At 33.3% G+C, this 17,833-nt stretch overlaps 1 protein-coding gene across 1 annotated transcript; it reads right to left on the reverse strand.

Annotated features, from left to right (window-relative positions):
- Nucleotides 1-1,827: 1,827 nt before the first annotated feature.
- On the reverse strand, nucleotides 1,828-3,105 carry LOC149487539 (uncharacterized). Its single transcript, XM_089695809.1, has 2 exons — nucleotides 2,046-3,105; nucleotides 1,828-1,936 (listed from the first exon to the last, which is right to left on the reverse strand). Exons 1-2 carry the CDS (start codon nucleotides 3,103-3,105, stop codon nucleotides 1,902-1,904), a joined length of 1,095 nt encoding a protein of 364 aa, XP_089551935.1. The 3' UTR covers nucleotides 1,828-1,901.
- Between the last annotated feature and the right edge of the window lie 14,728 nt (nucleotides 3,106-17,833).

A 17,833-nucleotide genomic window follows, 5' to 3' on the forward strand; every position in this document is an offset into this window, starting at 1 on the left:
GTTCAACGAAAACATATCTAAATGAATGCGCTCCCAAGGACGCTCGGGGTAGGACCAATGGGCGAGGGGCGCGCGCGGGGGGCTGCTACGAAAAACATTGCAAATACTACATGAACCAATTTTTTGCTCAATATGTTTATCGATGTTAGGCCACCACATACGAGTGCGCGCTTCATTCTTAGTTTTAACAATTCCAAAATGAGAACTATGCAATTCATTCAATAAACGTTCACGTAAAATGGTAGGAATTACAATCTTATGGCCGCGCATAATGCAACCATCTTCATATGAAAGTTCATTTCTACACATAAAATACGGTTTTAAATCTACATCCGCAAGCTTTTTAGGCCAACCGTGCTTAATGAAATTTATAATTTTAATGAAAATATTATCATTTTCAGTGGCGCTCTTAATTTCGTTAAAAGATATAGGTTTTAAAAATAAATTCGCAATAAAATTAACGTATGAACATGAGTCGGTTGTATTTAAATCACATTCAGTTTCAGACGGAATTTCTAGAACCGATCGAGACAAAAAATCTGCAACATTGTTATTGCTATTAATATATTCGATATTAAAATTGTATGCCGATAAAAACAACGCATATCGCTGCAAACGGTTCGCAGCGAGTTCGGGAATACCCTTTTTTGATGCAAATATCGACAACAAAGGCTTATGATCAGTTCGTAAAGTGAAAGGAACAGTACGACCGTACAAATAATGATGGAATTTTTTTATTGCAAAAACTATAGCAGATGCCTCTTTCTGAATCTGCGCATAATTACGCTCCGCGGACGACAACGACCGCGACGCATACGCCACTACCCGCTCAGCGCCGTCCGGCTGCCGCTGTGCCAGCACGGCGCCCAGCCCCGCCGGCCCCGCGTCTGCCGTCACTATCGTACACAGCTCGGGGTCGAAGTGAGCCAGCACCCGATCCGAAGATAATTCTTGTTTAATTCTACAAAACGCCTCATTCTGTTCACGGCCCCAAAACCATTTTGTATCTTTTTTTAGTAACAAATGTAACGGATCCAAAACACTCGATGTGTTTGGTATGAAACATCTATAATAATTTACCATACCTAGAAAAGATTTCAACTCACTAACGTTCTTTGGGCAACTTGCGTTTAAAATAGCTTCAACTTTTTGTTTTGATTTATGTAGACCGTTTTTATCTATGACGAAACCAAGATATTCGATAGACGTCTGAAATAATTTACATTTCTCTCGTTTTACACGTAAACCCGCATCCTGCAATCTACTCAAAACCAGCTCCAATCTCTGCATATGCAATGCTTTTGTAGGACCCGTTATCAAAATATCGTCCAAAAAGACGCAAACTCCCTCAATACCCACCAATAACTGATCCATAGTACGCTGAAAAATGCACGGAGCGTTCGATAAACCAAAAACCAGTCTATTGTATCGAAAGAGACCCAAATGAGTGTTGATACATGTCAATTCTTTGGAATTATCTAATAATAATTGATTGTAAGCCCTAGAAAGATCTAGCTTAGAAAATTCTAACCCTCCGTGTAATTTAGAAAAAATATCTTCGATTCTAGGCAGCGGATAATTATCGATGTACAGCACTTTGTTTAAAGTTACTGAAAAATCCCCACAAATTCTTATATTACCGTCGGGTTTTAAAACGGGAACGATAGGTGTTGCAAAATCAGAGTAATCAACCTTTTCCAAAATACCTAAATCAAGTAAACGATTTAATTCCGCCTCCACTTTAGTTTTCAATGGAATCGGCACCGGTCTAGGTTTAAAAAATTTCAATTGACTCCCTGGTTTGATTTTTAAAGTTACTTTATATTTATTAAACGTACCTAAGGTATCACTAAAAAGTACAGAATATTTATTTAAAATCTTATCTGCAAGTCCGTTTGATTCTAAACTGTTGTAGTTACACGAACTAAACTCCAAACTAAAAATAGAAATAAAATCACGGCCTAAAAGTATCGGTTGGTTTTTGTGTGTGTTTACAATAAAAAAATTAATCGGTTTAACGATATTATCATAGGTAACGATCATACAAATATAACCCAATGGGTTAATTCTAGTCCCGTTATAACAATTAAACACCACACTACTCGGTTGTAACAACAGTTTACGTTTAAAATATTTTTCATAAATAAGATATGGCAAAACGGATACTGCACTACCGCTGTCGATTTCACAAATAAACTTTAACGAATCCAACAACACCGAAAGACGCATAGGTTCTCCATTTAAACATTTAATATTAAATAACTCACCAACTTCAGAGTCCTCGCCGTGCATTTCTACATAATTATTACGCTTAACATTAACGTTACAAACTCGTTGTAAATGCCCTTGTTTACCGCACTTATTACAACTATAACTTTTAAAACGACACTGCTCTTTTGAATGGCCTTTACCACCGCACACTACACATAACACTTTCTCACTGAAGCTGGGGCCCCGGGCCGCCCTCCCGGGGGCGCCGGGACGGACGGCGAACACACCAACCGGACCTCGTTCAACTCCCGGCTGCAAACTCGCCGATGATGCCGAATCAGCACTTTGCAATGCCAAGCGGGCACACTGCACGCTTAATGCCATCTCCAACGCCTTGTTGAAAGACAAATTATCGATATTCTCAGCGAATAACTTTTCTTTTTCTTTGGCATTTACTAGACCCAATACGAATCTATCACGTAGTGCTGTGTCCAATTCGCCCTTGAAGCCACAATGTTGCGCTAAATGTCGTACTCGCGCCGCCCATTCAGTTAAATCTTCCCCCGGTCTTTGTTCAGCCTTATAAAACAAATATCTTTCAGCAAAACTACTTCTCTTCGAGATAAAATAATCGTTTAACTTCTGTACGAGTGTGGCGTACTCGATGTTTTCTAAATCCGAAGGAAATACTAAATCTTTAGCGACGCGATAAGTGTCTTCTACCAACGCTGTCAACAACAACGCGCGGCGCTTCACCCCGGCTTTGTCTGTATTTTCATCAATGCTGTTAGCCGTGCAATACTGCTTAAAACGACTAATGAATATACTCCATTCTTGCGCGCGGTGGTCGAACGTGAGATTGCTGCCAAATGATGCATTTCCAACAAAAGACATATTTCACTGTATTCTTTGTACTTTTTCACGTGTGAATTACTATTTCCTCGTCGCCAATTATGGTATTTGAGGCTCAATTTATATTAAAACACAAGGATGATGCAATCACTTTTATTTGACACAACAAACTGACATACGATCGGTGACATTATTTGTGTGTACCCTCACTAATATACTACACTTATATAAATTAGTTAATTATTCAATCCGACGGATAAAGTGCCTTAATTAATCGTAAATTAGCAAGACGAGGATTTATCTCATTATTTTCTGACGAAATAAATTTTATTAACCGCTCCTAATTATTCATTAAGTTCACCTTAAATATTGGATATTCGATGAAGGAACCAATTTTTTAATTTAACTCATATGAAACATATTTTCAATTAAAACCCAGTTTTAAAATGAAAGTAATTTATTACCATTCATATTAATAATTGAACCTAGATGGAGACGATTTTCAATTTATTTATAACATACCTATTGCACGCCTCATAAGCGAAGCGTTGAGGTGGGTACTACTGTCACTTCGCGCAAAACATCTGATTTTTCAAATTTAAAATGTCTTTATGTATCATACATTGCACTTGTAAGATAATACATACACACACATATTAAGAAAAAACACTATTTTTAACATTAATGATATTTTTGATGTCATTTTTGTTATTTAAACTAGTTAAAAAACAGTTTAAAAAAGTTCTGTCTTGGACGTCCGTGTGTCTGTATGTGCGGAGGATTTTCTTGTTAACACGATAGCGACCGAAATACTTTACTAATCGAGTCTTTTTTTTTCTCTTACGCTTGAGTATGCTCAGGAATAGAACCCTTTCATTTTTCAGGGTCTGATTCGATGTGGTTTAATTGTTATTAAATAATAAAATAATAATTAATAAATAATTATTAAAAAAAATTATGAGGCGTGCACTTTTGGATTTTCCAAATTATTTATTTATTTTATTACTCTACTGTTTTACTACGTACTTAAACTACTGCTTTAATATAAAAAACAACAGCATATTATATTTATCGATTCAAAAAATTCAACTAATGCACTCCCTTTGCTCTTGACAGGCGGATAAATATTATTTGTATTAACATTGGCATTTCTTTGTTCGAACCATATCTGGCAGAGAGAATGTACAGATGAAATATAAATCGACTTGTAAATACGTGTGTTTGGCTCAGACTGAAGTGTGAAGGCAGGTGCATTAAACATTTTCGAATCACTACCAAAACAAGCAATATCTATACATATAATAAAATCGTAGGAAAGTCAAAACATTATACAATATATTATATTTTTTTTCGAAGAATACTTGGAATGTGATCTACAATCGATATCCAAGTAGCCAAGTAGTTTTTAGAATTTTTGTCTGTATGTCCGAGCTAATCTCCAAAATAATAGATTTGCTTCGAAGATAGAGATAGCTTGACACCTGAGGAAGGACATAGGTCTTATCCCAGAAATCCCACGTTAACGGGCGCTATGCGTGTATTTCTTTGACTACGCGGGCGAAGCCGCTGGCAGGAAACTAGTATAAATATAATCCATAAGTAATCCATAATCCATAATCCATAATAATATTATAAATGCGAAAGTAACTCTGTCTGTCTGTCTGTTACTCAATCACGCCTAAACTACTGAACCAATTTGCATGAAAATTGGCATGGAGATATTTTGATACTCGAGAAAGGACATAGGCTACCTTTTATTGCGAAATATGTACCACGGGCGAAGCCGGAGCGGACTACTAGTAAGACATAAGTAAGGAATGTAAATGTGAGAATGTAGAAATATGTAGATATCTATTTTTTAAAAGCATCAACGGCATATACTGGTAAAATCTAGTTAGATTTGACACTTAAACAGTTCGTTGCATCAAGTAGGTAGGTATTGGAACGGAAATGACCAGTACAATCTATTCCATTAATAAAAACCTGAAGTGCTTGTTTCTTTGAATTCCAGACTATGGGAGCGATTTCTAAAATTCTTTCACAGTTATACATGAGACAATACATATATACATTATACATGAGTCGTGATATAAGAGTGCAGACTATATTTATAAAAAGAAATATCTGAGGTGTCACATGTTGGACACCCGATTGGAACGAAGTTCCAATCGTTTTGAAATGAGTATTATAGGAGGTGTAATTAAAGAAATTAACATTATTTAGGAGTTAAATGATAAATTAAATAAGTAAAGGAATGATAACTCTACGAGCGCTGCGCACTAAATGCAAAAGTGTCATGAAGATTTTTTTTTGTTCACCCCTTAGCCAGCGTGCTCGCGATAAGGAACTTCGTTTCAAAACGCCTATGTAATATGTATGTAAATGAATGTTCAAAATATTATTTTCACAAAGTAATTATCTATTTGGAGTTAATATTCTTTCTTCGCTGACAGTTAATTGTAAATGTCCTTCGTACTGTGGTCGTTTAAAACGCCGTGACGTCAGCAGCAAGTACGTTTTTACCTACATTTATTATGTTTTTATAATTGGTGAGTTAAAAAAAAATAAAGACGCTTTGTTTTGAGCGTCGGAGTTGTTGGTAAAATTTAATAATGTTAATGTATGCAATACATAGTATAATCATTAAAAACGTCGGTGTAAACGTTGGTTGCTTAAAGCTCACAGTAAAAAAATAAAATGAATCATAAGTTAAAGATAAATATCTCTTCTTTATTTTGTAGTATACCTAATAGAGAAAAATTTTGACGTGTTTTTTATTTAAAGAAAGTGTTACGCTTTTAAATAAACGGTAGAGCAAAAGTTAAGTCTGCTACAAAATTAATCCACAAGATTATTTTGAATTATGATATATCTACAAGAATGTTTTATTGGACATTTATTTGACTCTTTTTATAATTCATAATTAAAGTATTTAAATTGTATAAGAAATAAAAAATCGTTCCGCTATATTCACAATGTTAAAGTCTGGGTAATCAGATGCGCGGATCAGGATAAATCTTACATATTTATATAATACTAGCGGTCCACCCCGGCTTCGCCCGTGGTACATGTTTACGTTTTCATTACATAAGAACCATCCTCGTACTTCAAGGAATATAATAAAAAAAGAATTATCGAAATCGGTTCAGCCGTTCTCGAGTTATGCGCTTACCAACACATTTTGCGATTCATTTTTATATATAAGATTATATTATATTATTTGTCATTTGGAAGTATTTAAAATTAAAACAAAACATTTCACACTAGAATACTAATTATTGAAATGTAATTTTGAACAAGACTTTTTGTATTTTTTTTTATAAAGCAATTCATGGATTTTATCGAAATAAAATTAAATAAACTAAATAATGTCTTGAAATTTCAAATTCTTAATGTAAACGATTCGTTTTTCTTATTATTTTGCCATTTATTTCGTCAATTAATAACAAGTTTTTTATTTTAATTAAATCATAAAAAAATATGTTGAAAGAAATATAAATTATGACTTATATTCCCTATTATATTGATAAAAATTTATTATATCATCGAGGGCATAAATCTGTTTTTTTTTTAAGTTGCACCAGAATTTTACTAGACTAGTAAATAGTTTTATGTAATAAAAACTATACTAAGCACTAAATTTTTGCTATAAATTTTGAATTGAATTAATGACTTATAAAACTTCTCCACACAGGAAGTAGCTGTGTTGTAAGCGGTTTACTCTTAGAGGTTTACCATAATACTATTTCAATTACGTACTTTTTTCGTTTTCCCAAAAATTTTTATATGTTACAGCGGGAACCAAGCTTGGTTACTTGATATTAAGCGAACACCATCGTCCATGAACATTTGCAGAAGTAGAGCCTCTGCAATATTTAATGTAAATGTTGAATTCTACTTAAATTATAATAGTGAATATGGAGTCTTGATATTTATTAAATCGCAATTCTTTTCAAAAAGTTCTATTTTGTCTTAACCGGATGACAACAATTGTGTAATTAATTAGATTAGACGTCAGACATAGCTTCACCGCGCTTATTATACTCTTTGTTACGTTATCCAAGTATTCTCAAGTTTTAGTGAATCAACTTGTTTTTTTTTCTCAAGTGACTCACGCAAGCGTCACACAGCGCAGCTGCCAAAGGATCTCATCTTACTTTGCGCACGGCGCACGTGTCGCTAACATTTCACTATTGAAAACATCATAAATCACAATTTATTACACGCGAAAATGTTTATTGTTGTGCACTATTGAGATGTCATTTTGCCATATCACGGGACTATGGTTTTCAGTTTCTGGAAGGGTTCCGATGCCATAATCGCCGCGTGTTTACTGTTTTGCTTGGACTCGATTATTGGCTAGAATGTTATTGTTTAGTCGGGTTGTGTAACGGGAAATTAAATTTCCTAAATGGTATAAATTCATAAACATTCCATAATATATTAAATTATATTGTTAAAGTTACCTTATCAATGTTTTAAAGTCAATTTTTACGTACTAATTACGAAGTTACTATGCCATTTGTAACCTCAAAACATCTCATTGTATTCATAGTTCCGATATCCAACTAACCTCATTACTCTTCCCAACCTAAAATCTGCCAAAAGATTAATGACCCAAGATTAAGTGAACTATAATGAAGATAGAGTCTCCAACCAAAACAGACTTATATGTTAAACTATACGTAAATTAAAAAAGAAGTAAAAAGAAACGGCAATCATTCAGTCGTCGAGAAAAACGATAATCAAGGGGAGGAATGTTGGAAATCTCCAGTGTCGTGGCGGGAGTCGGGGGCTATATTTAGCTGCGCGGGCGACGCGCGTTGGGCGCATGCGCGTGCCCAGATGTGACGCCGCCGCCAGGGGACAATGGGACAGGTGATTTGAGGTTTTTAAATTGTATGAAATAAGTATGGAAAGTAATTTTTTGTTAATGTAATCATAATTTAGTTAAGGAAGAGCGGGCACAGGATTTCCTAAACTTACTAGGAAGACCCATCAATTTTTGTGTTTAAAAAAATTGTGTATATGAAATAAATAGTTTTGATATTTTCATATTAGAGTACCTTACTTGTATATGGAATCTCATAAATACGTAGTTTTGTATTATTGATTCTGAATATGAAGAATGACTTTGGAGTTATTTTTCTTGATAAGTTGGAACAGATGTGTAATAAGCATTTTGCTAATTTGACATTAAATTAAAATCAGAGAGAGGAGAGCTGATATTTATTTTAATTATGAATTATTTGAGAAGTTCAAACGGTTTTTCGAAACAACGACATTTCCGTTATAATAAAACACATGAAAACTCAATTAAACTTAAAAGGTTTTATTCGGATCTTTTCTTAAGATATATATACTAATAAATTTTACCATAGAGTTTTCACACATAGGTACATACTTTAAACTGTATGTGTAGAATGGGAAACGATAAGCTTTGCCTTTACGTGTGTGTGGTAACCTTAGATCGTTGACTTGGAAAATTAACAAAGATCAAATCGTATGAAGCACCAACTTTCATTAGTGTGCAACTATATCTTTACTAGCTGCATTCTTCAGCTTCGCCTGATGATTTGGGATAGAGCATAAAGATAGAGATTTCTGACACACAAAAAGATGTAGCTCTCTGTAAGTATTGCTGCAGATCGGATCAATTAACAATTCCGAACATCACCCCCTTTTTTTTTAGTGGGGAAATCTTGCATAGATACCCCACCCCCTACAAACATACAGAATCAGTAAATTTACTTCTACCCTTTACTTTATTTTTAGTAGATAAGTAGGTATTGATTAATATTTTTCACTATGATCGTGACTTATAAAGTTCGTAATGAAGTTCATATAAAGTAATGTTGCCGATGACTGTACAAAATATAGATTTACAGACCTACACCATTAATTCGTTGTACCGTGCACGCTATAAAAAATAGGAAAATAGAGAACACTGAACATCTATCGTATGGTGATGTACCTTTAATTTGTCATATCACAAGTGATATTTTGTGTCATATAATATTAATAGAATTAAAGTAAATATAGCATCAAAAACACAGAAAAATAATACTTCGTAGCTCATAAATCCAAGGTGCCTTTCACTATAAAACACCACAATTCGAGTGTATAAAAATAATTTAATGGCGTGGCATCAATTTGTCTGCGAAGTGATTCAGATATATGCAAAAATGTCGGCACAAATGCGTTAGACAACATGTGTGAAGAATTAGGGATATAGGGATGAGTCACCTGTGATGAATTAAATATATAATTAATATTACAAAGAAGATTTTATTTCCTGTGCTTAGTTTTATAAGATCTCTCCAGCTGAAAGCAATGTTATCTGTGCATGACATATAGGCTATATTTTATCATTCCGTAGCGTAGACGATATTTGATTTGTTTTCTATTTAACAATTTTATATGTAGGATTCAGTCGAAATGAATAGATGGTAATAGAGGCAAAATCGTATCGCTTAGATCTATATATCTAAAACCAATCTAAAACTCAAAGGTGACTGATATAGTGATCTATCAACGCACAGCCCAAACCACTGGACGTATCGGGCTGAAATTTGGCATGCAGGTAGATGTTAGGACGTAGGCATCTACTAAGAAAGGATTTCCCGAAATTCTTGCGGGAACGGGGAAAAACGGGGATGCACGTACAAAGTCGTGGGCGGAAGCTAGTTAGATCATATTATGGTTAGTAGATAAAATGTATAGAAAGAGCTCTTTTCAAACATGACGTATAATACTGGTAAAGTTAAATGAAGTAAACAATTTTAAAGAAGAAAAATTGTAAAACAGTGGAATTTCAGTCATGATTTATCACATGAGAAATTAATAGGTCCTACTTTAGAATAGGTAGATAGGTAGTAGGTATATCATAAAGCTTAACTTTTGGCAATAGATACAGTAAAAGATACATAATATAGGTAATAGAAGACACGATTCACATCTATAAAGAACTTAAGTGAAATTAAGTACATATTACACTTTTTTATTAGAAAAAAATTATAAAGCAACAATTTCATCGTAAAAAGTTATCCCCTGACTGCTTTTCAAAGTGAAATCAACTCAGATTTATAAAAACACAATTTAAAAGTAATGTAAAATAAACTGTGGACAAAGAAGTAAGTTTGAAATTGGTGTGTTTATTTGAGTTTAACTTGGCGAATTCTTTCTTCACCGCGTTCTACAAAAAATAAAGAAAGTGAGAGCTTTGACAGAGAAATTCAACTTTAAAAGTATCCAAACGAATATTAAGTTGATTTATTTCTTTTTTTATATAAGGGATGACTTGTATGTTTTTTAAATGTTGTGTGTTATTCGATGAGTGGTGATAAAATCATTTACTCATTTCGTTCACTTATTTTGCAAAAAAAATTCGTAATTGTAAAGTAAATTGAGTTAAAAAAATATCAGTTATCATCATTTAAGGCCTTCGTCATCTACAGAACATAGAGCTATATGTAAATAACAACGCAAATTATTTATTTCAATTCAATATTATACATTAAAACCAATAAGGCATATAGAGGTTAACAATTTGGTCAATAAAAAATGAACTAAAACACCTTTCCCTATGTTACAACACACTACCCACTGCAGACGTAGGATTTTTCACCATTACAAACTACGCGGCTAATAAATCGCTCTCTCACACAAAAACTACCCAAATCTACTTAAACATAGAGTTTATAATCCTTTAAACCTACCTTTGTGCGTAGTTGTGTTTTGATTTATTGCTGTCAAGCAATTTTTATCTCAACACAGTTGTAATAAGTTTGCTTTTAGCTTGTGTGTATAGTGAGTGGTTGGTACGGTTGCATAAATCAACGCACACACGCGCAGCGGCGGCCATGTTCATTGCGCTTGGGCAGCCGATGGCACGTGCGAGCTATTTTCAGCGATACGCTCCCGCCCTAAAGCTAACAGTGAATAATCAGATATGGTACGTTTTGAGAGGTTTTTATTTCACTCGCTTTTTGTGTGAGATTGTAATGTTTTTGTTTTTTATTTTGGTTGTGGAAAGACGTAACTAATTATATTTATTATCAAATACATTAGCTCATAATATATATAAATATTTATTTAATGAGACTGGAGTAAAAGTTTAAGTACAAGAAAGCATAAATCTAATCCACAAAAGAACATAAATCGAATACTGAATGGCACATATTATTTAGGTCTTCAATAATATTCCATTCTATATAAGAAATAAGAATAAGTATAGTTATAGAATCGTATAACAAAATTCTAAGTAGAAAAGGAAGGTAAGAATATATTTCTACCACGATCATTTCAATAAATCGTTTAATATTTAACTATCTCCAAGCACAATTATTACAAACCATGGGTAAAACCAACCCCAAAAATATATAGTAGTCACAGATTATACAAAGTTTGAAACAAAGTATCTATGAAATATTCTATAAAATATATAGCTGTCAAAGATAATACAAAGTTAGAAACAAAGTATCTGTGGGATATTCTATGGTGTCGTCCATTTTGATGGTGGTCGGTGAACTTTAATGATCCGTTTGCCGTGACGAGAGATTGCCCTGCACCTCCACGGTGGTAATTAACCGACAGAATTCTGACGTTTCATGTATTCATAGTAAAATAAGAACCAAGACGCCATGGGTTTAGAGTTATGAATTGTGATTTATCAAGCCAAGCTTCTTTATGATTAGTGTTTTGTAAGATATTCAGATCCTACAAATATTATAAATGCGAAACTTTGTGAAGATGGATGGATGTTTGTTACTCTTTCACGCAAACACTACTGAACCGATAACAGTAAAATTTGGTATGTAGGTCCTGAAGACCCGGAAAATCCCACAGTTACGGGAACTATGCGGTTTTTTCTTTGAAAACGCGGGCGAAGGCACAATCATAAATTCACTATTCGTTTCTGCTATATTGTTATATTATATTGATTGTAATAAATATTTTAAACTTTAATGCTTACTTCCATTTAAGTGACGAAATAAAATGAGAAGAAGAGGAATAATATAATAAAATAAAGATTTTAAAAAGCTTCACAAAGGTACATAAAGTTCAATAACCTTGCCGTCTCTTGAGATTTGATTCAATGTCTTGAATTTTGACATAATCTTGATAAATTTTCCTCTTGTATTGGTTTATGAAAAAGAAACATCAAGGTACTTACTTACTTTTTATAATATGTACCTATATTATTTTTAATTATCACTTCAAAGTGTACAGATACTTAAATTATCACGTACATAAGTTTTATATGAAAAATAATACAATAATCCTTACAAATGTAACATATCTATGAAATATTCGATGGAGCCGAAACATTTCATATCAACGATGTCTTTGAAGCTTCAACGCGATTACAGATATTGTCTGCTTATACTTTCATAATATCACATACAATATGAATTTTATGTCATGTTATATAAAATATTATCGTTTTCACCTATATCTACTATGCCGACATATTTTTGTGAACTATTAAGTGGTATTATTATTACACGCGTTTATTATTTATTAACGTAGTTTTACAAGGGTGAAATTTAATTGTATTCCGTCGTTACTCCATAATTTCAAATCTCAATAAAATTTCTATTCGTTTTAACGTAGTTTTAATATTATAACGTATACATTTTTGATAAATAATCGAATAATTGAAGTAATAGGTAGTCGGAGCAGACTAAGCATATTTTAAAATTTGTTAGTAACTTTAGTCATTCAAGGCTTTACTTCTTCTATAAGAATGGATTTAGAAATTAATGAAAATTTAAGACTAGGTATTGTGTAAAACTTTCCTCGATTTAATAGCAAATTTATTAATTTAAAATTTAAGGCGACTGAAAATTAATGTGAGCGAAATTTAAATAAATTAACCCGTAAATACATATTATTAATAATTACTTAAACTAATCATTAATATTAGGAATATACTTATATTCAAATAAAATCGGTTTTGTTTGACTGATGAATTTTATAATGCTAGAGCTTTTTATAACTTTGTCGGTTCATTAATTGTTCGCCTTATTTTTAAACGCTTTTCCGATTTAGACAGAATTACTCGTATATCATACATTTCCTTAATTAAATTAACGATATTATATCATTCATTCCTCATTCCAAATCCTGCTTTACTAAGTAGAATATTTGTTTAAAATTCGTCACTTATCTATTCAAGGTAATCAGGCTACAAAATCCTATTAAAAAAAAATACTACAGCATGTCATAAATAATACATTATCACACATCTTAATTTCTGAGCATAACCTAATCAATAACCAACAAAAATACATGACTACCAACGTAAAAACCAAAAAGCCCACATTAATCTTCATGCCAACATTACCGTTCAAAGTGCAATACAAAGAAGTGAAATCAAGAATTCAGCCAACTATCAAAGGCTGTCACAGAGCAGAGCCGACAAACAACCCGGCACTTGTTCTACGAGGCTTGGTGAATAATATATAAATGCTACACTAGTGAAGGGAACTCAATCGTTTCATGGTAACATTATAGTTTGTGATTATGTTGTATCGGATATTTGGTTGTAAATACGATTTGTAGCTTGCATTTCAACGTCGTTTATTCTATAGAGTATTTCATTTTCTTGCATTGCTCCGTCGGAATATGTAGAGTATTAAAAAGTTGAATTGGTTTTTATTCAATTCAGATATCCAGCTTTTGGTGAATATTTTTTTAGAATATAATTACAAAAAAACATTCTTTTGGTTTTCAAATAAAAATTGATCTAGGGTTTCTAAAAAATAACTGGTGGTGGTAAAAAGAGTTAGTGAGAGATAAGTAGTTAGTAGTACATATAATAGTTATTAGTCGATGATCATGATGTGAATAGAAACATAATGATAAATATGCCTTTTTGTAAAATGATGATACCGAATTCCATGGAAATTTATCTTCCAGATATTACTGGATACTATAATAGGCAAGATAGTAATAGGCACTGAACGGAAAAGTCTATTAATAATTATTAAAATTAGAATTATCTAATAATAATCTTTAATCGTAAATTCATAAATCGCGTGTTTCGTAGAACGTCTACGAATTGGTCAATGAAACCAAACTATATTATATTTGATGTAAGCTCACCAAACTTGACGACTTAATTTAACTCATAGGTCACTGGCCATTGTTAATCAATTAGTGTATTTGATAATTGCCAATTGTATCGAATTTTGTATTAATTGTAATTAAGATGTCGATAGAAATCTCTGTATTGACTTAAATTTCATCTTCATGTGATTGTTAGGTCAAAGCCTTGTCATATGCTCTATACCCATACTTACGTAGGTATATAAATTTGGAGAAATTATAACTTCTAATAATATGTATCTCATTATATGAGCTAGGTACTAACCTAGCTGTGCCCCACGGTTTTACCAGTATTGTTCCGTTCATATTGCTCTTAGCGTGATGATATTATATTATTATGTAGCCTATAGCCTGCCTCGATAAATAGGCAATCTAACACTTAAATAAATTATAAAATCGGACCGGTAATTCCTGATATTGGTGCGTGCAAACAAACAAATTCTAATTCTTCAGCTGAAGAATTTGTTTGATTGAATGATGGAGCTCCATCATCCTACTACTAATATAAAGGCGAAAGTTTGTAAGTATGGATGTATGGATGTTTGTTACTCTTTCACGCAAATACTACTGAACCGATTACAATGAAATTTAGCACACATATAGAGGGTAACTTGGATTAACACATAGGATAGGTTTTATCCCGGAAATCCCACGGGAACGGGAACTATGCGGGTTTTTCTTTGAAAACGCGGGCGAAGCCGCGGGCGGAAAGTTAGTATTACATAGTACACAAAGATAATATGTTTTATCTCTTTGATTTCTTTACATATACATCTATCTACTAGTCAAGGAAGCGCATTAGTAACTACACGTGATATTATAAATCACAGAGCGAATTATAGTTCTGTTCCTGGCTTGTGTCCAAGCAACAAGTCGCCGTCGTATGTCATTTTAGCTCTTAAATAAATATCGAATATTAGTGTCTGTTATATAATTTGTGTTATTGATGTGAATAATACGCGAACGTTTTATCTTGACTTGGATATTTGTAAAGATATAAGCATTCATAAATATTAAAGGGTTTAGAAATAAAATCGTCACATAGAGAGAAATACATTTCTTTGCCTATCATTGAAGAGAAAGAAAATGTGTTCGTGCAAATATTTTTTTACCAAAGAAAATTGTAATCCTTTTTCAAACTAATAGGTCAAGTACAACAATACACCACGGGTAGAGGTTTAAAGTTATTAAACAGGAACTTAATTCCGAGAATAATATAACAGCGCTGGGAAGCACACCGTTTGAAAGATAATCAGCTGCCAGGGGCATTGTAAAGGCGTCTGACAAGCGTATTCGGTTTGCACGTGTCCCCTGTTAATTACTGCGCATTTATTTTCTGTATGTTTTTAAAGTGAAACTTTATTAGGCGCGTTGAGAGTAAAATTTCAAGGCAATACCGTCACGTCATGGAGTAAGGCGAAGATTTTGGTATTTTTAAATATTGCCAAAGGAGTTACACTTCTGTCACGTGTCCTCGGCACACGTGCTCTTTTTATCTGTATTTTCCATTTTACTCTTGTACCCCTTCGAGAGCTATTGAAGGCCGCGTCGCTCGTACCTGAAAGAATAATCTATTAATTTAACTAAAAGTAAAGTTTCAACTGCGGCCTAAATCGTATGTCGGTAAGAAAATATACATTCACGATTCCCATTTGTATTAATGGTTTAAACGTGTCTTAAACTATTAATTTCTTTTCATTTACAAGTGAAACATCTAGTTCAGGGAACGGCGAAATTATCAAAATATCAGAATAGCCTTTACAATATTTCAATTTTTTCTGTTATTTTCTTTTATTGAATCACGTACATATTATACAAAAGTTCATATATGGTACGATAGTTACATGAATATTTCAATAATGGATTTTTAAATATACTCAAACACATATTAATTTTAATACAAACACACGCCATAGAATACGTTCAATTAAATGAATATCGTCCTTGACTTATACTGAAGAGAAAACGCGCCTGAACTCCGAAAAGGTTAAGCTACAGTCACATTATAAAGGTTGCGAATAAAATGTGTGATTACTTCCGAAAATTACCGAGCCTATTATATTTGAATATGCCCAGCATCCCTTTGAGTTGCCGCTTCATCAGATTTCCCGGGGTCAAAGTAACCGAACTCAATTGGGCCTAAAATTTTAAACCCGCCAATATTTTACAGTGTCGTCACAACATGAGGAGTTCTGAATATGCATACTTTATGATTCAAAAAATCGATAGTTTGTATTTCAAACTGTCGTATTGATCTGTTTTGTTGCTGTGCTATTTGCTTTTCTGTTACACATAATATCATGGTTCGCCTATTTTTATACGCAGTTTTATAGTATTATTACACTAAAAATTAAAATAGCTGTAACTTGTAACTTTTCTAACCAATTATATTATCCAAACTTCACTGTGATTAAAATAGTTGGAACTTAACTAATTAGGTAATCTTTTAGTAAAATATATTTACATTTAAAATATCAACGTACGTAAGGTTACTTACTAATTTTTTTACAAATAAATAACATTTTATTTCCATAAGGCTTGACTGAAGAATCAAAAGGCATGGAATAACTTTATGAAACATAAAATCAAAAGGCTTCCTCATTCAGCCCATTAAAGTACTTAAATGAAGCAAAGAGTACGTATGTTTTTTTATGTTTAATATATTCCATATCTTAACAGTTTTACATATATGTATTACATTATGTTAGAGACCAAATTTCAATTTGTAGACAAACATGTTCGTAATGTTTTTTACAACCTTTTCCATCATTTATCCATCTACTTTAACAAAGTTTTATACATTAAATGTTCAACCTTGAGCTGTTTTCAATTAATTTTGCTTTTGTATTAAGAGTAAGGATGGGAAGAACTGCCACCAGTGTCACCAATTCCATCCTTTACGTAGGGTGTGCCCAGTGCCGTCTTCTCACCTGGCAGAACACGGGACAATCGAAAATGGTATGTCATAAGTTTGGCAGTTTGTACCGCGTTCGTCACCGCGGCGTGTGCTGTGAATGGACGCAGCGTCATGGGCAGCAAGCAGACAGCGTCTCGGATCAGCACTAATTTTACCATCTGGCTCGTACGCACCACTAAGTTTAGCCGCCCCGAAGATAGCCGGTCCACGACCCATCGCGCATAAACTTTTCACAATTAGACTATTATTTTTGGTAGCAAAGTCAGTCGGTCGATTATTAATAGAGGCTTTTCCGAGTTTATATTCGTTACGTGTGTTGTGGTGTTAACTTTTAGTGAATTTATACATAGACGCTTATAAATAGGATGTGCTGCGTCTGACGGACGGGGGAACACCTTCCTGAAATATCGTAGTACGGCCAGTGGTTTGCGTGTTTTCCGACGTATTGGTAAATGATTATTTATACATTGAAAGCGAGCGATTCCGCGGCAAACGCAAGAGGTGGCGCTACGTTTTGCGCGCCGCTTGGACGCGTCCGTAGGTGGGCGCGGGCTCTACTGCATCTACGGAGCGGTTTGCGTGCTTTCTTGCTACATCTTTGGTAAAATCTGATTATTTAAAGATATTGCTATTACTACTGCTTATAACTGGGGACATGGGACTTTACACTGCTTATAACTATCTGAGATGATGTCTGCTATTAGATACATGTACGATATATTTGTGCAACTTACGTATGAT

This window comes from Colias philodice, chromosome 6 (assembly GCF_061535455.1).
Source record: "Colias philodice isolate Cphi_HAF_F1 chromosome 6, ilColPhil1 Martin Lab GWU primary, whole genome shotgun sequence".
Lineage (NCBI taxonomy): Eukaryota > Metazoa > Arthropoda > Insecta > Lepidoptera > Pieridae > Colias > Colias philodice.

What these genes read in the sequence shown, in the direction of transcription:
- LOC149487539 (XM_089695809.1), bottom strand. Translation starts at nt 3,105, where the DNA reads ATGTCTTTTGTTGGAAATGCATCATTTGGCAGCAATCTCACGTTCGAC. An exon ending in TAACCCATTGGGTTATATTT is followed by an intron (nt 1,937 to 2,045) that starts GTATGATCGTTA and finishes TTCTATTTTTAG; the next exon opens with TTTGGAGTTTAGTTCGTGTA.